Consider the following 27,378-nt stretch of genomic DNA (forward strand, 5'->3'; position numbering starts at 1 on the left):
TTTTTAAGTTGGTTTCCAATAATTAAAAATACCAAGATTTAAGTAAATTTTTATCTTTTTGTATTTCTTGAAAAACAAAAAAAGAGATCATCTGGCACCCTTGAGCTGGTAGTCCAGCCCCGCAGCATCAACCACAGCTGAGAGGGGGCTGCCCTGATGACACAAGACCAATTTGTCCTCCAGTTTATCACAATTCTCAGCATTCCCTCTTACTTTTCACTCAGACCTCTTCTAATTTTTTAAGATTTTATTTATTTGAGAGAAAGAGCATGGGAGGGAGGGGCAGAGGGAGAAGGAGAAGTGGGCTCCCCACTGAGCAGGGAGCCCAACATAGGGATCCGATCTCAGAATCCTGAGATCATGATCTGAGCAGAAGGCAGATACTTAACCGACGGAGCTATCCAGGCACCCCTCAGGCATCTTCTTTGACTTAATTTTCCTGCTTGGCTATTGCAGACATCTGAGTCTGGACTTCTAACTTCTATTGCTGGCCTGATGAGGTAACAGGGTCTGGACTTATTCTCCCATCATAACTAGTAACACTGAGCAAAATAGATGAAACAACTGTTTTCAGATATTTGACATGGCAACAGTTAGGGTATGTAATCCCTGATGGACAGGAAATAAATGAGGGGAGCCCTGTCAACATTCTGTGGGAGGCGGTATCCGGGTTGTAGCCCAGGAAGGGGAACCCGGTCAGAGTCCTGCCATTCTCCCTGAGTCAAAGAGACTGACCACAGTTCAAAAAGACCAGGGTGGCCACAACACACAGGACACAGTTTCCAGAATGAGAGCTCTCCCTGAGTTCTCAGCATGTAAAACAAAAGAGATCCAGATTTAGTAGCAAAATGTCAGAGTCACGCATTCACTTTGTATACATTTTCTATATGCATGTTATGCCTGAACAAAAAAGTTTACCAAAAAAATCAAAATGAAGACACATGAACCTAAATTTCAGGTCACTACAGGTAAAGAGAAGTTCAAAAAGAACAGGGAATAAGAGTAACATCAGCCCCCCACAAGAACATGAGCATCCAGAAGATAATGGAGTGCCTTCAAATTCTAAGGTAAATTTCACCTTGGATTTATACATATGGCCAAATTATCAATCAAATATGAATGTGAAACCAAAAAATATTTGCAGGTAAGTTAACTCAAGAAATTAACAACTCAGACATGATTTCTCAGGAAGCTACTTGGAGGATGTGCTCCTCTGAAACAAGAAAGTAAGACAAGACTGAAGAAGACATAGGATCTTGGAAATAGGGAATCCAATGCAGGGAGGAAGGCAGTTTTTCAGAATGATGGCTATCCAGAGGCCAAGAAAGTAATTAGTCCAGATGAGAGCAGGAAGAAAGGCTGCAGGAGCTAAAATCCTACCTTCCATCATATAATGTCCACAAGTGATGAATAAAAAGCAGCAGACATGCCTTCTCCAGCATTACGGAGGCACATCCCCAGAAAGAATGGTGGAAAAAGCTGAAAATGATCGTTTCGGAGGAGTAAGGAGTGGGTAAGGTAGAGGTGTTGCAGGCAGGAATGTGAGCGTAGTGTTACTTTTCTGCACTGTTTGACTGTTTGACCCAGATGAATGTATTACTTGGATAAAAATGCAATTTTATTTTATACACGTGAGTACATAAACAAGTGCACACCCCTGAAGGTCAAACCACAGAGCTGTGTCTCCAACCTCCATCACACTGGACCCACAAAACAACCTTTCTTATAGAACAGTATTTCAGGCCAATGTCATTGGCCAACACTGAGTCATTTTTACGAAGAGTTCTCTGATCATGGTGACTGCATCTGTTGTGAGGGGTTGTCAAGGAGATTGTTCATTAATCGCACAGTGGCCTTTGTATGAGGGCCCCCACGAGAAATGCCTGAATGATCTTCATTCTGAGATGACTCGGGCAGCTTCTGACTAATTGGATTGTTTGCATCGTGTGCATTGCACTGCACTATCAAACGGGTCTCCCAGCTAGAAAGCAGAGACCCCAGATTGCCACCCACCCACAGCAGGTGTCAGGTTTCTTTAACACTTTTGTTTTTTTATTAGCTGATTCCTCTCTATCTCCTCACTACCTGGACTCCTTGTTCACCTTTCTACTTTCAAACCCATTTTAAATTCATGTGATCCTGGTCCTTGTATGGTACTGCCTTAGGTCTTCCTGGAAAGTGGCAGGGGAGTGGAAGGATGGATGGATGGTCAGATTGGGAAAGTGGCAACTTGCTTGCAAAGATAATTCTGTGAAGGTATGAAAGGACCTACACCAAATGGCAACAGCAGTTCTCCTGGAAAGGCAGAGATAGGGATTGAGAGGGACCTTCAGCTTATCTGATTGTTTTTTATAATATGAGTACATTATAACATTAGTCCATTATGCATGATTAAAAATAATTTTTGAGAATAACTCTACAACTGGGGCACCTGGGTGGCTCAGTTGGTTAAGTGTCTGACTTTGGCTTAGGTTGTGATGCTGGGGTCCTGGGATCAAGCCACGCATTGGGCTCCCTGCTCAGCAGTCTGCTTCTCCTTCTTCCTCCCCCCCACCCCCACCACTTGTCCTCAATCTAATAAGTAATTTTTTTTTTTTTAAAGTAACTCTAGGGATGCCTGGGTAGCTCAGTGGTTGAGCATCTGCCTTCGGCTCAGGGCGTGATCCTGGGGTTCCAGAAATGAGTCCCATATTGGGCTTCCTGCATGGAGCCTGCTTCTCCCTCTGCCTATGTCTCTGTCTCTGTCTCTGTCTCTCTCTCTCTCTGTCTTTCATGAATAAATAAATAAAATCTTGAAAAAAAAAAGTAACTACAACTGCAATAGCACTATGATAAAAAATATCCAATGTTGGCTAAATTCTTACCATGTGCCAGCACTGTTCTAAGCTCTTTACATACATTAATTAATCCTCTCAGTAACCATATTTGGGACAATTATCTCTATATAACAAATGAGGAAACTGAGAAACAGAGAGGATCCATGATGTCTCTGAGGTTTCATAGCTGGTAAGTGGTAGAGCAGGGATTTGAATTCACTCTGGATCTGAAACCCAGTCTTTTGGCTATCCTGCCATTGGTACTATGATCATAGTGTAAAAGTCACCACTGAGAGGCCAAGAACTGTTCTGAGAATTTCCAAATTAATTCATCCAGTCCTCTCAATGTACCCTGTTAAGGAAACATGATCATTACACATATTTTGCCTGAGAAGAAACTTTCGGTAATAGCCTGTCCAAGGTCACACAGCTGTAAAGCAGCACAGCCATGTCTTAAACACAGGAACGTTCAGGCCTACCACAACAGAACTCTGTCTGCTTTATGTGCCAGCTTCTATCATGATGAAAAACAAGCCTTTACTCACCTGACAGTCAGCTATTCTATTTCCACCCTCAAATACTGCCACTCTTAAAAGTGTCTGCTTAAATCTGCTCATTCACAGATGGCATTCTAACAGATAAGAAAACTTGACAATAGAACCCTATTCATATTTACCTGAACCACTCCCATACAGGAATCCAGAAATATTGATCCTTTTGGTTCTTTGGAGATCTTTTCATCTTTATAAAAATTCAAATTGTAGGATCCGTCACCAAGTTGAAGCAGGTGGAAAAACCGTCTTTTAAATGACTGAGAGAAGAAGACACAGCTATTGTCTCAAAATGAAAAGAGTCACAATGTCCATCGATAACTCACAGCTATACACATATGTGAAAACCACTTCCATTCTCTCCAAAACAAACCCAATTCTGGCCAATGCATCAGGGAATGGTGAGTTAGATTAGGACTCTCCATCACATTTAATAATTTCAGTGCATTTAAATTCTGAGGCGGTGGTTCACTTAACATGCATGGGTCATTTTTCTCACCCACAGAATTTGATATTTTTACATAACCACCCAAAAGCAGTACAATGAGTTCCAATTTGGGATGCAGCAAGAAGGATGGAAACTTTCTCAAATCCCCAGGGTTTCTTGCTCACACAGAACAGGAACTTTTCTCTGCCTCGTGACACTGAATGATTTCCCAGCCTCAGGATTATGATGGTCAGCATTTCCCCTGAGTTATTTTCTATCTCCCTGTCCATCTTTAACTCCCTTCCATTACTTCTCTCCTCTTTATTATTTATCCTAGTCTTTCTCTGGTCCCACTTCTCTCCTGAATGGCTTTTTAAACAGTTCTGCTCTTCACTTTGCAACCCCCTTCCAATCTAACAATTTTCCCTTTGGTCCTCAAGTTTTGCTTTTGTTGAGTTGGTCACAGTAGACCTCTCAGAAATGTTTAGATTTAGACCCTGGGTGATGCACTTGGAGGTGCCATGGAACACTCTTGCAGGGGATACAGAGAAGAAATCCTATGTTGGCGACTGCACCTACACATCAGCCCAGTGATGGTCTCGTCATGCTGGTGGTCAGAGGGTGAAGCAGGGGAATGGATAGAAGTGGGACGGTACCAATGGGGGTCGATCACCAGGGATGCATCTTACTAACCAGACAATATCACTTTTGTCAGGAAGAACAGCATACCCATTCATTTTGAGCATTATTCCCAAGACCTAGAGCAGAATGGGTTTAATGAGAGGGGAATGCAGGGTGATGGGCCACCTTACCCTCATGGTCACGCTTATTGCACTGTTCATGTTGCCTTTGTACAGCCACCCGTGTTTGGTGATCCCACCCTTCTGAGAGCCGAGGGAGGCAGCATCCTAGGAGAGAAGGAAAGCTACAATCAAGCTCCCATTACTACGAATCCTGCTGTGAGTTTGGTCAAGGTGAAAATCATTCAGTTGGTGCCAGCTTGCCCCATCCTACCCCTTTCCTGGAGTCACCATCTGCCACAAGTCACTCTAGAGTCTGTTTGGCAGTAAAAGAGAAGGAGAAGCCTAATTCCTGAAAACTCTAGCCCATTTAAAGGCAAAGCTAGCTCCAGTCCAAATTTTTAAGTGTTTAATGAGCCACAGAGAGTACATACCATACTTGACCACTCAGGTTGTAAGGTCTCGCCTGGTTTCATGAAAAAATGTTTTCAAATCATACTCCCCTATACTTGGAGGACAAAAGCAAATTCCTGGAAAAGTTCCCAGAGGCTCAGTTCAGGGGAAGGTGAACGAAAAAAGGAAGGAAATGGGAGGCAACAGAGAAAGGAGAGATGAGAGAAGAGGATGGGGCAATAGCATGGAAGGAAAGACAGGCAAGAAGGCAGAGAGGTAATGGAGAGGAGGGGAGTCGGAGAGGCACAGGAACATAGCTAGAGAAACCAACACACTCGTGTCTGCAGGTCCTGTCTCCAGCTGTGGGCTCTGGAGCAAGTGAGGCAAGTGAGGCCACTGGCTGCTGCTGCAAATACATTAGGCACACACTCATACATCTGACAGACTGACAGATGACATGTGTACACACACAGTCTGGCCAATCTACCACACCCGGACCCAGGGCCCTCCATGCCCTCTTGTGAGGCTCCCCTGTGGCCTCCTCGCCCCTCTAAGGCAGTGTCCAATGGACACTTGAGTGCATATAGTAGGAAGAGAGGGCCACATGGTGTCACATTACCTGGGCTCACACTTTGTTAGACTAGTCTCTAATAGTGATCTTTCTTTTTCTAATCAAGTAGACCATTCAGAGACCCATCTTATGTGTTGTTTTAGATCATCTCTATATTAGTATTGGTGGTTTTATTGTTCTTATTGCTGGCAATAATAGAAATAACTTGCCTGTCTAGGATTTTAGAGTGTATTGTGTGCCCTTACATGCATTATTTCAAATGGTTCTCCTCTTACTACCAATCAGCACCAAGTTTTTTTTAGTATCTTTTCATTTTGAATGACCACTTACTCTTCCCAGAATTATTTTAAAAGTGGTTTCTAGGGCAGCTGGGTGGCTCAGCAGTTTAGCGCCGCCTTCGGCCCAGGGTGTGATCCTGGAGACCGTGGGATTAAGTCCCACCTCGGGCTCCCTGCATGGAGCCTGCTCCTCCCCTCTGCCTGTGTTCTCTGCCTCTCTCTCCCTATCTGTGTCTCTCATGAATAAATAAATAAAATATTTTTTAAAATAAATAAATAAAAGTGGTTTCTAAAATAATTTTCTACCATGAACATTTTAACACACTTGAATAGCTGGCGTTATAGCTTAGCTGACAATAAATAAATAAAAATAGGAACACCCCACCCCACCCCCCACCCAAATCACAGTAAGGCATCTAATATTGACTAGGGGATAATGAGAAATGCAGAAACAGGCAGCACCAACTTTTCATTAGGTTTCCCTTACTCAGTCATCTTAATGCCCAGCTTTCTTTATATACTTCTCCAAGAGTAAGGCAAGTGGGCTTGTTTTAAAAAAAGAGAAAAAGAAAAACTTCTTGGTACCATATACTACACTCAAAGCCATTACTTAAGAAAGAGCCATTTCAAGTCTACTGGTGGCCAGATTGTGTCAAAATATCCTGTTGAAAAACAACCTAAACTTAAGGTCTCAGTAATCTTTATATCTTTTAACAACGTAGCCAAATCTTATCCAGGCCTTTGAAAATAATCTCAGAACAAATAAACAAGACAGGAAGAACATGCAATGCTAAGCAGTCAAGTTGAAAGGGAGACCTTATTTCAATCAATCCAACAATACATTTTTAAAAAATTCTTCCCATTTCAAGAAACATTCCAATTCCTCTTTGGGCTAAAATTTGGTAATTTTCCAACCAATCTTGTAAATCTGTAAACTAAATCAATTTTTAAATCTGCAAGTGATCACATACCTCATCTTTGTCAACCTCCTCATCAACTTCATAGACATGAACTGGAAGTTTATCCAACTTGGCTACTTTGCTTTAAAAAGAAGAAATAAGTTTATTTTATAATCCACGAGGAGATGTTGCATCTCTTCCCCCATGAGAGGAACCAACATTTAACAAATCCAAAGTTGGCTTCACTCAGCTGAAGAATAAAAACAATCAGGACACCTGGGTGGCTCAGTGGTTGAACATCTGCCTGTGGCTCAGGGTATGATCCCCAAGTCCCGGATCAAGTCCCACATTGGGCTCCCCACAGGGAGCCTGCTTCTCATGCTGCCTGTGTCTCTACCTCTCTCTCTCTGTCTCTCATGAAAATAAATAAAAGCTTCAAAAAAGAAAGAATAAAAACAGTTGACACTACTGCTCCTCAAAGTGGGTGATCCAAGAATGAGGAGCCCCCAAAAGCCACATAGAAAAGCTGGCATAGGTTGTTGGGAGTTAGATATATTAAAAATGGGAAAGTGTAGGGGGTGACTGGGTGGCTCAGTCTGTTGAGTGTCCAACTCTTGATCTCAGCTCAGGTCTTGATCTCAGGGTCGTGAGTTCAAGCCCCACAGTGGGCTCCATGGAGCCTACTTTAAAACAAAAAAAGGGAAAGTGTATTAATAAGTAAAGACTTGGCAGAATAACTTTTAAGACTTATTTCATTTATTTGAGAGTGAGAGAGAGTGTGCATGAGCAGGGGAGAGGCAGAGAGAGAATCTGAAGCAAACTGCCTGCTGAGCACAGAGCCCAACTTGGGTGGGACTCGATCTCACAACCTCAAGATCATGACCTGAGCCAAAATCAAAAGCTGGATGCTTAACCGACTGAGTCACCCAAGTGCTCCAGGAGAATAACTTAAAATGAAGTTTATGGGCAGCCCGGGTGGCTCAGCGATTTAAGCACTGGCTTCAGCCTAGGATGTGGTCCTGGAGACCCGGGATCGAGTCCCACATCGGGCTCCCTGCATGGAGCCTGTTTCTCCCTCTGCCTTTGTCTCTGCCTCTCTCTGTGTGTCTCTCATGAATAAATAAAAAATCATAAATAAATAAATAAATAAATAAATAAAATGAAGTTTATAAGAGAAAAGGAAAATGGGGTCATGGCCTTTACAGTGGGAAGTATGGTCTTGATGACAATGTTAACAACAACAGCACAGTCACAGGCACCAGCATTTATTAAACAGGATGTTCTAAGCAATGTGCTTCACATGTTTTATCTCCTTCACTCCTTTAGATCCTAGGGGCTGGAGTCAAGAGCATTTAATTGATGAGAAGACTGAGGCTCACAGAGGACAGAGTGAACAAACAATGCAGGCAGACTATAGAATCTATGCTCTTTTTTTTTTAATTTTTTAAGAAATTTATTTATGTAGTCACACAGAGAGAGAGAGAGAGAGAGGCAGAGACACAGGCAGAGGGAGAAGCAGGCTCCATGCACCAGGAGCCCGACGTGGGATTCGATCCCGGGTCTCCAGGATCGCGCCCTGGGCCAAAGGCAGGCGCCAAACCGCTGTGCCACCCAGGGATCCCAGAATCTATGCTCTTAATCGCTGTTAGAATCCCTCCTCCTTTGGGGTGCTGGGTGGCTCAGTGGTTGAGCATCTGCCTTTGGCTCAGGTGGTGATCCTGGGGTCCTGGGATCAAGTCCTGCATCAGACTCCTTGGAGGGAGCCTGCTTCTCCCTCTGCCTATGTCTCTGCCTCTCTCTGTGTGTCTCTCGTGAATAAATAAAATCCTAAAAAGGAAAAAAAAAAAAAAAGGAATCCTCCCCCTTTCTTACCACACAACTGGAAAATTATTAATGCTAAAGGTGAAATCAACCAGCGCTAAAAGCATACCATCTAGTAAGTTCATTCCATCTCATAGTCTGTTCTATGATAGCTAGGAGAATAGTCTGAACCAGACTGTCAGTGAGGATAGATTAATCCAACCCAATGGAAAGAACTTAAAAGTCCCCAAGTAAGTATTGGGTAAAAATAGAACTAGGGAGCATACCCATCTGGAGAAGATAATACTGCAAGGAGGGAGTGTTTTCAGCTGAGGTTTAAACAGAGTCAGTCGGGAAGTTGGCTGAACACCCTTAAGGAGTGGCTGAACCATACAAATAGGAAAAACAAACAGCTAGGTCCACTGAGGATAGTTTCAACGGTCCAAACTCATAGACGCCACAAAATACAGAGAAAAATATATTAACAGGGTCTCAATTATAGGTAAAATTTTCATTGATGATGGTTACATTTGAAATACAATCCATCAATATTTGATTTTGATTTTGGTTTTTATAATCAGCTAGACCTAATTTACCAACTGCATTATTTCAGGATATACCATTCATTTTGTAACACATCCTCTCAAGGCAAGACCTACCTACATCTGGTCCACTTTAATGACTACCAATCAATCTAAACATACTTTTTTTGGTGTATTCCAGAACACATTAATACTTGAAAGAAGGTAAAGAAAATAGTCTGGAAAAATGCCTGCTCTTTGATTTAAACTTTTTTTTAACATAAGATTTATTCAATATAAAATGCTTTTCATGTCTCTTCAAAATATTCTTTCAAAGATAAAATGCACTGTAGCATTTACATTTTGTCTTCTGGTTCTCACTGAAAGTACATCACCTGTTGTGTTTTATGAGTGGTATCCTGAAAAGAACCACTGGCCATAACTAAACCATCCATGTGTTTATTACCGCTTAACCAATCCCAGAGTGCTAGGTTTGAGTCCTATTATCAAATACCCTGGAAATAATAGCTATTCCATATACAGACAAACTATCTAGAAATATTTTTTACAGTTACTGTGATTGCATTTGAAGTTACATACCTCCCTAAGCATTTCAAGTGCAAAAACTATTGCCCAAGTGTATAACCCCACCTTGTGTGGCCTGACCATTTACTCACTTTGGAAGCTGTCGAAACTCTCCCGAGTAATCTTCAAATTTATAATTCACCAGATGCCAGTCAGAGTTATAGGTTTTGATGCACTACAGGGGGGAAGGGTGGATTTAAAGGAAAAATAAAGAAGCATAAGAGGAAAAGAAAAAAGATATGTGATAGCTTTTGGAGAATATTTGGGAAGGTTTATGAATGCACACCCACATAAACATGAAAAAAAAATCATTCACCTCAACCCTCTCATGCCTGAAATTCCACTATCAGAGGCTCCTAAAAAGCTTAAAAATCACTAAAACATTACCCTTGGGAATGGGGGCACTTAAAGTTACCATCATCCATGATCAGAGAACAGATTTTGCAAGGGGACAAACTTCACTTCATGTTGCTGTATTTACATAACGAACAATGTAATGCTTCTGACTTCAAAGCCCTTGGTTCTTAAGAAGTCATGTGCCTTCTACTAGAATGTGAAAGTGGATAATGGAAAGTGTGAACTTAAAGACCCTTTCATGGTGTTTAGTAACGTTACAACTAGCTCTGTTACTAAGTATGATGTAAATCTGCCCTCAGTTTTACCTGTTATTTATAAGGGCCAGAGGGAGGTTATTAGGAGAAAAAAATTTAGATTCCAGTTCACAATGGCACTGTGATATCACCTTGTGTGCACACATATACATGTGAACCAAAGGAGGGAGAGCTTTATATTCTACAATGATACTAACCTATTGCTGTGAGGCACAGGGCAGGCCGTGCCAAAATGTACAACAACATATTGCTTGTTTTCAACTGAAGCTACTTGGGAATCAAACCACTCAAGGACACTGAGACTCTCTTCTATCCCCCCTGAGAGTCAGAAACAAATCTCCTATATGAAAATTACTCTCCTATACTAAGAAATTAAAAAACCGTTATCACCAGAGGTAGGGACTTTATAGTTGAGAAACCTACAAAAATAAACATCTTTTTCCTAATCTACTACCTCAGCCTAAATTCTGCTTAGAATTCCTTACTAGTTAAAGCTCCCAAATGCCTGTCTTCTTTATCCTGTCAAATCCTCACAAATTTATTGTCTTTTTGCCTAAAATGTATAAAAACTGCCTGCCTTGGTCATGTCTTGGAGTCTCAGTTTCATTATTGGACCTCCATGTGCACATAATAAAACCTTGGGGTTTTATTCCTCCTGTTAATGTGTCTCATATCAATTTAAATCCTACACTAGCTAGAAGAAACTCTTGGGGGGAAATAGTAAGTTTCTATGTCCCCTATATTGCATTAAATTCCCTCATACCCAACGGATTCAACAGACCAGCATGGTGTCTTTCACTCATCTATCCAGGATGATCCACTGAATAGTGTGTAGACTCTAAAAACTATAAGGCCATATCCACTAGAACTTTAAATATGAATGAGTCAAAATCAATAGGGGAAGTGTTTGATTAAGTTACCACCAGCTAAATTGATTTCTGTAATAGTCAGCTCTTGGCTACACATATGTAAACTTGAGTATGGAAAAAAAATTGAATGAATAAGTGAAATGACTAAATGAAGAAGTAGTTAAAAAAAAAAAAGGTAGTTAGTTAAATGTACTTTTGACTTATCTCATTGACTTAACCCTGGCTATAATCAACATCATAATCAAAGTCTGTATTCTGCTTACTTCAGTTCATCATTTAGATGAACAACCTTCTTTAATCTTTCATAGCTTATGCCCAAAGGCCTTCTGAAACAAACTCCCCCTCACACCAAAGTCATGAAAATAACTACATCAACAATACCAAGTCCTTTTCTCCTGCCAGACTCTATGCTAAGCATTCTACAGGTACGGTTGTGAAGGGCAGGTAGTGTAAGATTTTTATATTACCATTCTGAAAGCAGAGAAGGGGTAAGAACAGAATTGGATGGGAGGGTTGAAAACTTCAATCTCTTTGCCATGTGGTTACAAATGTTTTTAATTTTTTAAGTACTATTTTATTCTTGTAAATGCTTTTCAAAAAAATACTTTTAAAGCTTTTCCACCATTGAGAACATCTGACATCCACACTCAAAGTTACATTCCAAACCAAGAGTGATTTCAGAATTATCTGAAGGCTTGGGTTTTCCCAACTGCTTTCTCTAGATCTATTAGCACAGTCAAGTCAGGTTTGACTAGGTATGACACATTCTTGTGCACACACTCCTATTCTCTGTTTAGCTTTTTGAGCAAGCATGGCAACTAAAGTCATACCACCAAAGTCTCTGGCAGGACATTAAACCTACTCTGAAGTATGACATGCACCTGCACAGTTAAAAAGCAAATAAATAAGCACACACTTGTATACAACCAGTGCATGTATGAATGGAAGACCTAAGTGCCCAGATTTTTAATATCTTAGGTACAATGGGTAAGAAAGATAATTATCATGTTTATTTTAAATTATAAGAAACACAGTTAAGCAGGTTAGGTAGCCAGAGAGTCATTCATTTAACATGCCCTTGTTGACAGTGCACATGGCAGGCACCAGCCAAATTCTGAGGCTGAAGTACAGGATAAGGCAAGCAACCCCCACCCCTCCGGGAATGTAGAAAGTCTAGGAGATGAGGGTTTACATCAGAAATCAGCATCCAGAGAACTGTAACTCTAGAAAGACAGGAATCCAACTGGCTGATTTCATGACTGACCTTCCAAACTCATGAAATTCAATAATATTTTGAAGTTAATACTGAAAGGTTTTTGAAGTTGTTTTAAAAAGAAAGCCATTAGGTCATTCTCGGCTGGACCAGAGGATGGAGAGGAAGTGCTGCTGCACTCCACCCTAGTGGCAGGGTCCCAAGAGGCCTGAGTTCTACTGGCTCCAGCAGCATAGCATGAAGCTGCTCTTGCTCAGCCTGTAGTGACTGAAGAACTAAATGGAGAGTCGTCCCTCAAAAATCATGTTTTTTGAGAAATTGGGAGAACTGAATCAGTAACCAGTAAGATGCTCCATGCTGTAAAATAGGAGGGCAACAAGACTCTTTCTGCTAAAGGGAAGATAGTGGGAGACGCCTGGGTGGCTCAGTGGTTGAGCATCTGCCTTTGGCTCAGGGTATGATCCTGGAGTCCTGGGATCGAGTCCTGCATTGGGCTCCTTGCATGGAGCCTGCTACTCCTTTTGCCTGTGTCTCTGCCTCTCTCTGTGTGTCTCTCATGAATAAATAAATAAAATCTTAAAAGAAAAAAAAGGCCAGATAGTATTTTCAGCATTGAGGGTCACATGGTCTCTGCTGTAAACACTCAACTCTGAGTTACAAGGTGAAATAAAACTTTATTGACAAAAACAGGCTGTGGGCCAGACATTGCCTGTGGGTCACTCACAGTTTGTTTACATCCTGCTTTAAAATAAACACTTAAGACTATATAAACATATCTGACTCTATTTGCCTAGAATTAATTCTACTAATATAGCAGCAAAGAAAGTAAAACAAGAAGTTCTTTTCAGAAGGATGAGAGATGATACTTCTGCAATTTTAAATATATATTTAATTTTTTAAAAATCTCAGTGGAAACTAAATATTGTTATTATGATCTTATTATTTTAATTGGTCTTCACTTTTAAAAACATAACTTCCTTGTGGTGGGCAAACTTATTGATGGGCATATGTATCACCTAAAACTCAGCTAGAAAAACAAAGATAAAAATCCATTATTTTTAAATGAAGGAGCACTTCAAGAAACAAAATTAAAAGACCTAATTAGTTTATCGTATCTAAAAGCACCTAGAAAAAGAAACATAAACCCTAAGGGGGTTAAAAGCAGTCTAAATTCAGTAATTTCTCTTTCCTCTTTAACAAGATAATAATTACTTATATGTTCAAACAAGAGTGATAATAATCATACATTGACCGGAGATAGTCAGACTCTGTTCATTATCACCTGGCACTTCATGAATATTGAACTAGTCTTGAAAATAAGTCACAAATATAAACATTTAAAGTAAATGAATGCTTAAATGTGTATGCTAAGCTTCTAATTGAAAATAATCTCAATAATAGCCTCTGCCAAAGATTTCCAGTGAGTTCATAAGAGTTACCCCTTATTCTATGACTATGAGGTAAGTTCTGTAGAATTCATGTTTTAAACAGTCATCAGAAATGACCACTGTTGACATTTCTGTCCAAGTTTCAGACTCTGAAAACTCTAGACTATTCTATTTTAACTTCCATTATAAAAATGTAACTACATCTCTGACACTTCCTTGAAAATACCATTGAAATTAAAGGGGGGAGAGTGTTAGCAAAAAGTAGCTTTAAAATAACATGTGAATTAATGTAGAAAAAGCACATTACCTCTGTAACAAATAAGCTCTGTGCTTCCTCTTCCGCGTCTGCAGGAACAGTGGAGCACATATACCGACCCTGTCGTCTCAGAGTGGCCGTCTGTGGGGGAAAGTGCAGGCAGAGGGTTTAGTTACTGGAAGATGGAAAGGCGCCACCCTTGGGGTGCAGCAGGGCCCCACTCGGACACAGTCACTTCGGTTTCTGCCAGCCCTGCACTTCTTCCTCCTTGGGTCACACACAACAGATCCCTTTGGGTATCAGAAAGTTGAAAGCCGTGTGTGTGCGGCAATGGCTTCTGCTTCTTTCTGGGTCAGGGGCCCAGGGAGCCCTCTGCTCCCCCCCCCCCCCTCCCCAGGCAGGGTAGAGGCCACTTTCAGAATCCCTAACACTCTGCAACCCCAAGTGCTTGATCTAGTCCCACTACATTGCCTTTTACTTGTCTTAATGGCCTTTTTCTAGAGTAATACAGACATACCATAAAATTTACCATTTTAACCTTTTTTTTAAAAGATCTTTTTAAGTAAACTCTATACCCAACATGAGGTCAAACTCATGACACTGAGACAAGAGTCTTGAACTCCACTGACTAAGCCAGCCAGGCACCCCAGTTTAACCACATTTAAGTGTATAGTTCAGTGGCATTAAGTAGGTTCACACTGGTATGCAATAACCATCAAAACATCTATGTCTTCTTTTTTAGTTTTATTGAGAAATAATTGACATACAGCACGATGTACGTTTAAGGCATACAGCACAATGGTTTGCTTTACATCTATTGCAAAATGAGGATCATGATAGGTTCAGCTAACATCCATTTTCTCACATGAATACAATAAAAAGAAAAGAGAAAGAGAAAAAACCCTTCTCCTTGTGATGAGAAGTCTTAGGATTTACTCTCTTAAGAGCTTTCCCATATATTATTCAGCCATATTTATGGTAGTCGCCATGTACATCACGTCCCTTGTACTTATTAATCTCTTACCTGGATCTCTTACTTTGGATCTTTTCACCACCTTCCTCCAATTCTTCCTCCCCCTACCCTCCACCCTCTGGTAACCACAAGTCTGATCTTTTTTTCTATGACTTTTGTCTTGTTTTATTCTACAAATAAGTGAGATCACACAGTATTTGCCTTTCTCTGTCTGACTTATTTCACTTAGCAAAATGCCTGCAAGGTCCATCATATTGTTACAAATGGTAGGATCCCCTCATTTTTTATGGCTTAATATTATTCCATTGCAGATACATACCACAACTTCTTTATCTATTTACCTATCAGTGGACACTTAAGTTGTTTCTATGTCTTGGCTACTATAAATAATGCTGCTATAAACAGTAGATATCTTTTTGAGTTAAAACTTTCATTTCCTTTGGATATATTCCCAGAAGTGGGATTACTGGATCATAAGCTGGTTCTACTTTTAATTTTTTTGAGAATTCTTCATACTGTTTTCCATAGTAGCTGCTCTAAATTACAACTCTGCCAACAATGCACAAGAGTTCTCTTTTCTCTACATCCATGCCAGCATCTGATCTCTTGTCTTCTTTTTTTTTTAACATGTTTTACCAATAGTTTTATTTATTTTTGTTATCTTTTATCTTTTGGATAACAGCTATTCTAGCAGACATGAGGCAATATCTCACTGTGATTGTATCTGCATTTCCCTAATGATTAGTGATGTTGAACATCTTTTCAAGTACTTGTTGGCTTTTTGCACACCTTCTTCAGAAAAATGTCTGTTCAAGTCCTTTGTCCTTTTCAACTTGGGTTATTTGTTTTGTTTTGTTTTGTTTTTTTGTTATTGAGTTGTATGATTTCTACATATATTTTGGATATTAACCCCTGGATATATGGTTTGCAAATGTTTTTTCCATTTATCTCTTCATTTTATTGATGGTATCTACCTACCTATCTATCTATCTATCTATCTATCTATCTATCTATCTATCTATCTATGATACAGAGAGGCAGAGACATAGGCAGAGAGAAAAGTAGGCTTCCTGCGGGGAGCCCAATGCAGGACTCAATCCCAGGACTCTGGGATCACACCCTGAGCCGAAGGCAGACGTTCAACCACTGAGCCACCCAGGCATCCCTTATTGATGGTTTCTTTTGCTGTGAATAAGCTTTTGTGTTTGCTGTGGTCACAGGTGTTTTTTTTTTTTTTTTTTTACAGGTGTTTTTTATTTTGTTACTTGTGTTTAAGGTTTCATACCCCAAAAAAAAAAATCATTACCAAGGCCCATGCTAAGAAGCTTTATTCCAATGTTTCTTCTAAGAGTTTCATGATGTCAGGTCTATGTATAAGTCTTTAATCCATTTTGAGTTCATTTTTGTTGAGTAGTGTAACACATGGGTCCAGTTTCATTCTTTTACATGGGAACAGCCAATTATCCCAGTATCATTTATTGTCTCTTCTCCATTGAGTATTCTTGGTTTCCCTGTCAAATATTAGTTGACTGTATGCTTGGGTTCATTTTGGGCTCTTGATTCTGTTTCATTGGCCTACATGTCTGTTTTTATGCTGGTACCATATTATTTTGATGACTACAGCTTTATAAGTAGAACTTGAAAGAGGGCGTGAGATGCCTTGGGCTTTGTTCTTTCTCAGGATTTCTTCAGCTACTTGGGGTCTTTTGTGATTCCATGTAAGTTTTAGGAGTGTTTTTTTCTACTTCACATTCATCTCTTAGTTGCATTTAGTGTCCATTCTTGTTCACTGCCACATCCCCATGCCTAACAGCATGGTAGCCAGACAAGTAAAAGGTGCTCAAATCAGTATCTGTTGAAGAGACCTATGAATTAAGAATGCTACCACCCCTCCTGTAAACATTAGAACTGTTCTCACGTTTCAAGAGGATTACTGCTTATTTTATTTTATTTTTTAAGATTTTATTCGTCCATTCATGAAAGACACAGAGAGAGAGATAGAGAGAGGCAGAGACACAGGCAGAGGGAGGAGAAGCAGGCTCCACACAGGGAGTCTGATATGGGACTCAATCCCGGGTCTCCAGGATCATGCCCCAGGCCTAAGGCAGGCACTAAACCACTGAGCCACCTGGGCTGCCCAATTACCCCTTATTTTAAATAATAAAATGCCTCATGACTTCAGGCAGTAGCACATCCACCCTAATTAACGTTGTTTAGAAGGTACTATTTTGTCAACATGAGAAAACTGGACTTCAGGCTTCAGAGAGAAATGTTCTAGATTTTTTTCTCCCAAGAACTATAATCCTTGGATACTATTAACAGATCATAGTTATAAAAACAGCATATATGAAAACTCTTTGCAAGGAGAATCTACCCTGCAGTAGCTCTTTGTGGCTACTTAAACTAAACTATCATCCCCCAGCATTTGTCCCAGATGTTCTCTGGTTAGAGAAAGCTTTGGGTCAAATCTGTGAGCCCTCTTCTCTAGCTGGGAGAAAACTTCAGGACATATATTTTATATATATAGTTTAACTTAGTTTCCTGCCCCTATTTTCTCAATGTTGTGTCTCCTCCACTTATTTTCCTCATTTTGCATCGTGTCTATCTTGGAAAGTAATCTTAAGCCCTGTTTTTAGAATAGGTCCCCTTATTCTAAAGGAAGGGAATGAAGGAACCCCATTCTCCACTGAAGTCCTTCATGGGTAAATTACTAATTCATTCAGCCTCCAAAAGGGCTTTGTAAGCCTTTGCTCTTGGTTTCTTTACAAACTTCAAAACTGGTGACCCTTATTTCCCACCTGTTCCCATGAAATGCCCTAAAGATATGTGACAATAAGCACTGAAGATACATAATCTATTCACAAAGTTTCCACATAACACAGTCATTATGAGGTTGTCAAAACTATTAAAAATCAGAAATAATATAAGAAAAGGGGGACTTGTTCAAGAAACTGTGTATAGTTCAAAGAAGGATTCACTCTACATCCTTTCTTATCTTGATATATTTCGGTCGATCAAGATTTTTTAAACTAATTACTGTACTTTTAAAATGTTGGGGAAACGCTCGGGTCAAGAAATGGGATGATTAGAGGCATTTCTAGCCCATTTCCCATCACAGCACTAGTCAAAAGAGAAAATTTATTACAACATTTTCCCAGTAGAATTATCAACTCAAAAAACTTTAATTATGTGACACATTTCCAATTCCTCTAAGGTGAGAGAAATAGGATATGGATCTTTTTGACTCCTGTAGATCAGAGTGAGTGCCATTATGCTCTTACTTTAAAAAAAAAAAAAAAAAAAAAAGGCAACTTTAAGCATTAAAGAGAGACCTGATCTTTTACAGTAAAGAGAGCACTGGGCATAATTAAACCAATCATCTGTGTGTTTATTTAGTACCCATCAGTGGCAGAATACTAGGTTTGAATCCATTACTGATCAGGTCCCAGCTCTGATTTTGACAAAGTTTAGTTTTCTGACAAGAGCCCTTTGCTCTCCCAGAGACTTCATCCAAATAAACTTAGTACATTCCTTAAAAATCATTCACTTAAGTGAGACATACTTCTGTAGTACATATCTAGCTTAAATGTTATTTTTATATTTATTTCTTGTTGTATATAAAATCGGATGTTTTAGATCATCTCTTTTAGGTAGATGGCTGCTATCCTTCCCTATATATTCATGCTGTTCCTCACACTAAAAGGTGGATGACTTCCCTCTCCTTGAATCTAGGCTGGCTTTGACCAATCAAATGAGGTGGAAGTGGTATTCTGCTAGTTCCAAACTTAGCAAACTAGCAATTCTGCTCTTCCTTCTTGGAAGACAACCCCCACATAAAAAGTTCTACTACCTGATACCATTATGCTGTAAGTCCAAACTAGCCATATGGAGAGGCCAGACATAGGAAGATGCCCCAACAGCCCACAGTTGGTCCTAGTCAAACTGGTAGAGACATCACAATTAAGTGAGGAATCATTCCAGACCCTGCAGATAGCAAGTAAAGCAGAACAACCCAGTTGAGCCTTGATCAGATTTCAGGATTTTTAGAAATGACAAATTATTACCCTAAATTACTAGGCTTTGGGGTGGCTTGTTACTTAGCAATAAATAACTGTAATAAGACTCTAAGAGATTAAGAAGATGTCCTAATTAACATACTGAAGAATACTGATGTTTTCATGAAAATGTTTTCAAATACTAATCACAATATAGAGTTAGGACAGAAGCACTGAGGGAACACACTAAGCTGCAATCTGGTTTCCATATTCACCTTTTCTAGAACATTTGTCAATGTCCTAAAAATGGACAAGTAAAATGGATAAAAATGTCCGTTGGACTTTTTAAGAGTATATATCAATGGCTTCTCCTCCCTGAAAACATTGTACCTATCATTTTAGGGCTCAGCATAAGTATAATTTCAACCATCTATCCATCCATGCCTTCACTGAGTTATTACTTTCTACCACCAGACACAGAATTAGCAGCTGGACACACCAAGTTTAATAAAGTGTACCTGCTGTTCCTATAAAGCTTAGAGTCTGATGACAGAGGAAGAGGAGGAAATAAATTATTAGAGTGCTAAGAATACGACAGAAAAGCATGAGAGAAAGAGGCGCAGAAGCACAGGCTGATGAGAGGAAAGAAAAGGGGAGTCTATATCCAACAGGGGGGAGAAAAGGACATCAAGAAGGTGTGTACCATGGCAAAGACACTTAAACTAAATTGTATGGGATGGGTACAAGTTGTATTCAGTACACGAGGGGTAGAAACTTGGTAGCTAAAAGAGCAAAATAAAGACGTAATAAATTAGATTAGCTCTTTGCACACACAAAAGAGACCCAGTAAGTCCTAAAACTACAAATATATCCTATGCTGAAGGAAAAACTGTCAAGAACTCTAATTAAACTTGAATTAAAAAACACTGAAGAATGAAAAAACCCACTAACCTATAGCCTAATCAATGGTCTTAACTCACCCAGGGAAAGAAGGAGCCAAGAAAAAGAACAGGGCTTGCATGAGCAGAGCAATTTTGTCAATGTCTTTATCACCATTTAAAAGGAAAGGCTGGGGATCCCTGGGTGGCGCAGTGGTTTGGCGCCTGCCTTTGGCCCAGGGCGCGATCCTGGAGACCCGGGATCGAATCCCACGTCAGGCTCCCGGTGCATGGAGCCTGCTTCTCCCTCTGCCTATGTCTCTGCTTCTCTCTCTCTCTCTGTGTGTGACTACCATAAAAAAAATAATAATAATAAAATCTTTTAAAAAAATAAATAAATAAAAAAATAAAAGGAAAGGCTGGAATCCATTGGCTGGGGTCACTAGTGCACCATTAACATTGCACGTGACCCCAGTGAGGAGTCATCACTTGAGGTCCTCAGTTCCCAAGGGTCTTCCCACTCACTGCTGAGCCCAGCCTCACCCATTCACTTGTTTAAAATGTGATTCCCATTTAAACTTTCCTAAAGAGAGAGAGCTGACACAGCCAATCAATGTATTCTGATCTGCTTATTAATTCTAGTTCTCAATGCTAATTATTAAATGACATTTGGTTTGTTCTCTTGTGGGCTGTCTGCTACATATCAGTTCTCTGAGACCAAACAACTCTGGTCACATTGAACAAATTCAGTTTCTGGACTTGCAGAGCTAAGATCTGATCCTAGACCTTGGTGACTTATAAACCATGGCCCATGAGGCCCTGTCTGATAGCAGCTCGTCAATCCCTGACTCCATTTTCCAAAACTTTCCATAGGCAGATATCCCACTTTCTCCTATCAGACTACAGATTCCTCTGAGAGCAGGAGACATATCCTCCAATCTGTAACTCTGTGCTAAGTACTCAATAAATGTTTCAAGAATGAATGAAGTAGTCAATGGAATAGAAATAGGACTCTACCAGAATCATCCATTACTTGTATATAATGTTTTTTCCTGTTATTACAAATAGTTCTCTGGCACATTATGAAAAGTGAAGTCTTCCCTTGAAGACTACAGCATGAGTAAATGCTATATTTTAATTCTCCTTAGATTTTGTTTATTAAAAGTCATATTTGGGTAATAGTCTACTGTCTGCCAAATCGATTCACATTAAATTTCTGCAGTTTTATTTATCTGGCTTGTAACAGAGACCCAATCAATACCTGGAGATTTATACTCCATGAACACTAAAGCCCTCCTCAAAAGTGGACTTAATTTTCTTTTTCATGGTTGTGGTATTCTCTTATAGTTTTCTACCAGTTAAAATTATATTCCTACTAAAAAATGGGTCTGTGTTCACTTTATATATATCAACATCAAATGTGGACAAAGAATATGAGTCTCATTAACTATGTTTGGAAATAATTCATTTCCATTCTACTAAGCAAGCTTAGCAGCAGCATTCTCCAACTTTCTGCACTTGCAAGAGGGAAGGGAGAAACATTTCACACTAAGAAGTGTGATAAGATCTGCAAATATAAATACATCCCTGACAACCATTTGGATAGAAATCACAGAGCACAAAAATTTAAAAATAAAAGCCCTAGGGGCACCTGAGTGGCTCAATCCATTGGGCATCTGACTCTTGATTTTGGCTCAGGTCATGATCTCAGGGTCGTGAGATCAAGCCCCATGTCAAGCCCTATGTCAAGGCCCATGCCACACTCCCCGCTCAGTGCAGTCTGCTTGTCCTTCTCCCTCTGCTCTAATATATAAATAAAATCTTTTTAAAAAACATAAAAATAAAAGCTCTCCTCTAGCTACTGTAATAGTCTAAATTATTTTTGTCAGTTATGTTACTTAGGTTAAATGCTGGTAGTCTCTGACATTGAGATCCTTAATTACCTTGGCCAAATATGGAGTCTTACAAGGAAGTCCAAAAAAAAAGTCAGGAGTTACTGAAAAGAAAAATTTAGACCTGCTACAGGAAGAGAAATGGATAAAGTCCTCAACCCAAAGGGCTCAGAAGATGATCCAAGGACACATGAAAGCCCAGGTCAATCTGTAGACGACTTTTTTGTTTTTAAATGTAATGAATTGAAGGAGTTCAGAGTTGCCCCCAGACCTGAACAGAAACAGCAGAACTTATAACGATCTTCAGTCTAATTTGGAAGGACAAATTTCAGATAGATGCTCTTTTATTTTAAAAACTTTTTTTTCGGGGATCCCTGGGTGGCGCAGCGGTTTGGCGCCCGCCTTTGGCCCAGGGCGCGATCCGGGAGACCCTGGATCGAATCCCACATCAGGCTCCCGGTGCATGGAGCCTGCTTCTCCCTCTGCCTGTGTCTCTGCCTCTCTCTCTCTCTCTCTCTCTGTAACTATCATAAAATAAATAAATAAAAAAAAATTAAAAAAAAAACAAAAAAAAAAAACTTTTTTTTCTCTCTGGGATGCCTGGGTGGCTCAGTGGTTGAGCGTCTGCCATTGGCTCAGGTCGTGATCGTGCTGGGATCAAGTCTCACATCAGGTTCCCCCACAGGGAACCTATGTCTCTGTCTCTGTGTCTGCCACGAATAAATAAATAAATAAAATCTATTTTAACAAACACTTTTTTCTCTCTTGGCTGAAATGATACCCCCACCTCCACCCCCAAAGACCGGGGTCACTTCAGTGGCTATAAGCCACAGCCCAGGGTGCTGGCCCAGGGCGGCAGGGCCATGGGTCACCTGAAGGGACATACAGACATACTGTACAGCAGGTCTCCTCATCTGAGCCCAGCCTGGGGTCTCCTGGCATTTCCTGACCCTCTTCTTTATCACTCACAGCTGGCCTGCTATAGCCCTGGTCTTCTTCTTCAACTTGGAATCTCTCTCTACGAATTCCGGACCCAAACCTGGCTCTGTCTTCTCTCCATCAGAGCCAGCCAACCCACCACCCTGACCCCACTAAAGCTGGGATACCAAGAAGCTCATGTTTCCAACCACAAGAAATGTGAGGTGAATAATTTAATTCAACTTCCTATGGAAGAATCTGAGAAGTAATATTGGAATGGGGTTTGAACTGAGAGCCAGGAAACCTGAGTTCTCATCTAAGTGTGGCCTCTAATTAGCTATGTGATTTTGAGGGAAAGTTTTAACTTTCCACGTCTGAAGAGAGTTTTCTAAGGATCTCCAGGCTTCCTTTGTAATTTAAAAATTCCACATTTCTGTGAACATGGAATTCTAAGCCTATCTCTCTCACATGGCTTATTAACTGAGTGTTACGAGGTGCTTTGAGAGAAAGTAAAAAACATCCAAACACATAAGCCATATACTAGGTCTGTATAGATTGACTACCTCATTTGTTGTTTTATGAAATGAATCCTTGGATTTGCAGGAGGGAAGAGTCACTTTGTAGGCTTAAATAAATATAGGATAAGTGGTAACAGAAACGTGCTTTTGTGTCATTGTTTCTTTACTGTTGTATTCCTCTTAACATATATGGTATGGGGCTTTTTATTAATCACTTTAGAATGAGCATTAAAACTATAACAAAACAACCAACCCTTTTAATTCCTGGTGGGAGGCATGCATTACCACTGCTGTTCAAAATATTCTATTTTATAAGATTTTAATTAAGACACTGAAACAAAAGGCCCACCCATCCCCTGAGACCACATGAACAATGAGCTAGAGACAGGATCCCAGAGAAGTGGGTGGGCTGCAACGTGAGCCAGCTGCATGCACCCGCCACAGACTGGCTCCTCATCTCTCCTATTCAAAGGAGCACAGGACTGGGAGTGTCCACCCTCAGACAGAAAAACAAACATCACAGGCAGCCCAGAAGGAAACACAGGCCCTGCAACCGGAAGAGACAGTTCCTCTAGTGTTCTAAGCAGAGAGACTCTAAAGAGAGGCAAGGCCATAGTGCCTCAGCTTAGACACTGAGTTTCAGCAGGTGAAGAAGGTCTTGGAGAGGAGGTACTGGGTCACTTAGGCATGTGGCTGGCAGTGTCAAGAGCGAGGGAAATTTGCTGGGTGCCTGGGGTCTTACCTCTGAGGTGGACTCTGAGGCCTGCGATGGCCTGAGAACAGAGAAGACCCAAGACTCACTCTAATAGGTGACCTGCTGGACAGAGAAGCCCACCAGGTCTCATGGCCTGGTCAGCTCCCCTCTACCCTGAGGCAAAAAATGTGGACTCTCTCTGCTTTAGCAGGCAGCCCCTTCCCTGTCTGTAATTCCATACAAAACATCCTGTACTTGTTCATTTTTGTGTTGAATTCACTTAATAGAACTATGCCTTCACACCTCTGAGGGCTTGATGCATTTGCAGACAAACACGACTTTCATCTTCCAGGAGAAGGATAACCTTGAGGTGTGGTAGGAGGGGGCCAGCACGCAGCGAGGACAGGGAAGTGGATGTCACCAGAAATCAAAGCCCAGGCGGTCCAGGGAAGATGGCTCTTCAGGCTGGCATCCCTCAGCCTGGCCCACCTCCTTTATTAAACAAGTGAGCCCTGGGTTGAATTGATATCGTGCTCAACTGGGCCAAATGGACAGAGTCCACTTCAATGTTCTAAAGTTATCCTGGATTTGCAACTACTCCCTGTTGGACAGGCAGCTCTCAATACCTCCTTCCTTTTGTCTCGAGGCTTGAGCCAAACTGCAGGGAGCCTCATGTGTCTGTAGAGTGAGGTCCTTTTATATCATATGCTGGACACCAGCCTCGGTTGCATTTGTCTGTGTGTGAAACATTACTACTAGACAACTCTGGGGACTTAACTGTGACTTATCGAGCCCAGGGTAATGGAACCTTTCCAAATGTCTGGCAGATGCATTTGTTTCAGAGCGGATGACTTGCTTTGGGAGGAATCAGTCCCCAGCCAGGCTGGAAATGGGGTGTTTCCTATATCTCATTGCAGGGATCATGTCTTGGCGGTAGACCCACAGCATTCTATTAACACCAGAAGATCCTGTCTTCGGTTTCCTGAGAACTCTCAATGTCTCATTCACTAATAATGAAGAAAATGGACAAGGCATGGGACAGAACGAGGGTCTAAAGAAATTCCATTTAGGTTTCTGGAGGGATTTAACAAAACACAGCTCTCAAGGAATCCATTAAAACCTTGCCAGGGCCAAGCCATGCTAGGGGCCACCTGAACCTCACAGCTCCTCCTCACTAGCCCCTGCAAGCTCCCTAGGCTCCCGTCCCACACTGTCCTTCGCCTTTAGCTCAACAGTGCTGCCCTGTGTGATGTTAGTGACTTTCCTTGCTGGACGTCCTCACGACAATGTGCTGATGTAGGGTGCTCTTGCATGCAATGCAGTGTGGCACCCCTCTATCATCCCTCTTATCTGTTCTCTGCCAGTCATCTCTCTAAAATCCTCATCTAGTAGCATGAGGCCTCACCTCAGTCCTTTCCACAACTCCTCACTACCACCAGAATAGAGTCCAGGCTTCTTAGCAGAACCAAAGATCTTGGCTGAGCAGCTGTGATGACTTTTCTGGTCTTACCTGCCCTACTTCAGCCCTCCAGCACATGGGGACTTCTGACCCCCTCAAGCACCAGGCCATCCACTGGGCTGCAGAGCTGCTCCCACCACCCACATCTCCTACCAGACTTGAGACCTGCAGATTATGCCGCTCACCTTTACTTTTCTAACACCCAGCAGAACATCTGGCACAACATAAATGTTTGTTGAGTGAGTGGGCAGTTGAGATTTTAAAATGGGGATTCTTTTATTCAATTGTAAGATCACTCAGCGTTCCAAATGACACAGTGTCTCAGAAATGGTGAGCCATCAGGTAGCTTCTGTCACCACATAATGTCCTGTTTCCTAAAATGTCACATACATTTATAAGTTTCAGTAGACCTTTGAGAGTCATAAAAACTTCATTCTGCTAACTCCCCAAATTATACATTACATAACTTTCCTAATGGAGTAAACTCTAACTAAATCAGTTAAATGTTCAGGACCCTCATGACCTGACTCATTGGTTAAATAAGTTCAGTTTTTAGAGATGTTGTTTCGTTTGTGTTCAGTTTGGTTTGGTACGACAAAGAAGCTTGTTTTTACTCACTCTTAAGTACCACTTCTCGAGAGAATGGAAGAGGGTGATATCCAGAAAACCAGGAGTGGCTTCTGGTCATTTGGGGGACAAGCGGCAGATCCAGTTTCCCCATGAGTATGGGGCTCAACTTGTTCCACATCACATGTCTTTGCAATTAAACATTGCCATCCTCAAAAATGAACTGATGTTACCTAGAGAGCTTCCCAGGCCCTCAGCTCCCTTCCTGCTAAGTGAGAGATATCAGCCAGATGTGCAAAGAGCTTTCCTGAATACATGAATGGTGGTGACTCTTTGAATTCTCACCTATCTATGAAAACCCAAATTTCAGGACAAATGTTACCTTTGAACTATAGATTAAGAAAAGTGAGTTTTAAGGAGGCTTATCACTTACCCTGACACCCAGGTTAGTAACAGAGAGACCAGGGGCTAAACCTCAGGTCCCATGACTAAATCTTCGGTCTTGCCACTACCCCTAGTGTCTAGAGGGCCCACCATCCCTCTGATTGATTTAAGTTCCATTTGGTAACATAACCTTGGGGAAGGTATAAGCAAGCACAGTTTCTTTCATCTTCTACTTATCTGTATATGGCTCCATATGTCTTTCTTTAGAATACGATTTTAGTTGCTTAAAAAGATCCTATCTTTGTGTGAACTCCTTTTATCTTTGTGTGAACGCATAGTGAATACACTTCATGTTAAAACATGGTCATTATTTACATATTCCAAGATACTGGTGAACTTTCCTCTCAGGAAGGCTCACTGCCTCATGTTCTCCTTATGACTCAGGTGTAAATTTTCACTTATGCATCAAGGATGATTTCTCTCAAATCCCTCCAAGCATTTGCCAGCACCACCACCACCACGTTGGTCTTATCAGAGCATCAGAGGCCTCAGCACTTCAGCTCCTGGGATGCCATCCAGAGTCTTATTTTAAACACAGTGGAGCAGAGATTACGCTTTGCAGATAAAATGCTAAGCAGATGGGGAAGTCCTAACTCCAGGACTTCTGACATCAGGGGACATCGCTGAACTTTCTTACTCTGATCTCTCTGGATCTCATATGCACACTGAGGGTGCTGCTGTGCACTCTGAGCAGGACACACTTGGCAGTATCTAGCTCAGCCAGGCAACCCTGGTGGAAAAAGGTAGAGCAATGGACACAGCAGGACCATTCCAGGTTGTAGAAACCACAGAGATTTTGAACTTACTAATATGTTAAGTGACATCTGGTAATTCTCAGGCCAAAACCTAGATTTTCTCTTTAAGGACATCTGTTCTTGTTTTTGCATGCAATCATACTGTGTCTCCTCTTCTACTCCCTTGATCTGCCACCTTGAGATGGTTTGATAGTTACAAACAATTATAATAAAGATAGATATTCAATGAAAGTAGAGATACAGTATAAATAAATCTCCACATGCTTACATGGTCTTAGGATAACACCTTTGCTTAGAACTTCCTCTATGTGTGTTTGTTAGTTGTGTTTAATAACCTAAGACAAATAAATAAAAATCTTTTAAAAAT

At 40.9% G+C, this 27,378-nt stretch overlaps 1 protein-coding gene across 50 annotated transcripts in view; it reads right to left on the reverse strand.

Moving 5' to 3' along the window:
- DOCK9 (dedicator of cytokinesis 9) overlaps positions 1 to 27,378 on the reverse strand; it is a 281,426-nt gene that overhangs the window by 117,381 nt on the left and 136,667 nt on the right. For all 50 annotated transcript variants that reach the window (XM_072760931.1, XM_072760929.1, XM_072760924.1 and 47 more), the window contains exons 3-7: positions 13,970 to 14,059; positions 9,674 to 9,756; positions 6,748 to 6,817; positions 4,607 to 4,702; positions 3,493 to 3,627 (exon numbers count right to left, since the gene is read on the reverse strand). In XM_072760931.1, coding sequence (XP_072617032.1) covers positions 3,493 to 3,627; positions 4,607 to 4,702; positions 6,748 to 6,817; positions 9,674 to 9,756; positions 13,970 to 14,059 — 474 coding nt within the window. The remainder of the gene's footprint in view (positions 1 to 3,492; positions 3,628 to 4,606; positions 4,703 to 6,747; positions 6,818 to 9,673; positions 9,757 to 13,969; positions 14,060 to 27,378) is intronic.

The sequence above is a fragment of the Vulpes vulpes genome, chromosome 6, assembly GCF_048418805.1.
Source record: "Vulpes vulpes isolate BD-2025 chromosome 6, VulVul3, whole genome shotgun sequence".
Taxonomy (NCBI): Eukaryota; Metazoa; Chordata; class Mammalia; order Carnivora; family Canidae; genus Vulpes; species Vulpes vulpes.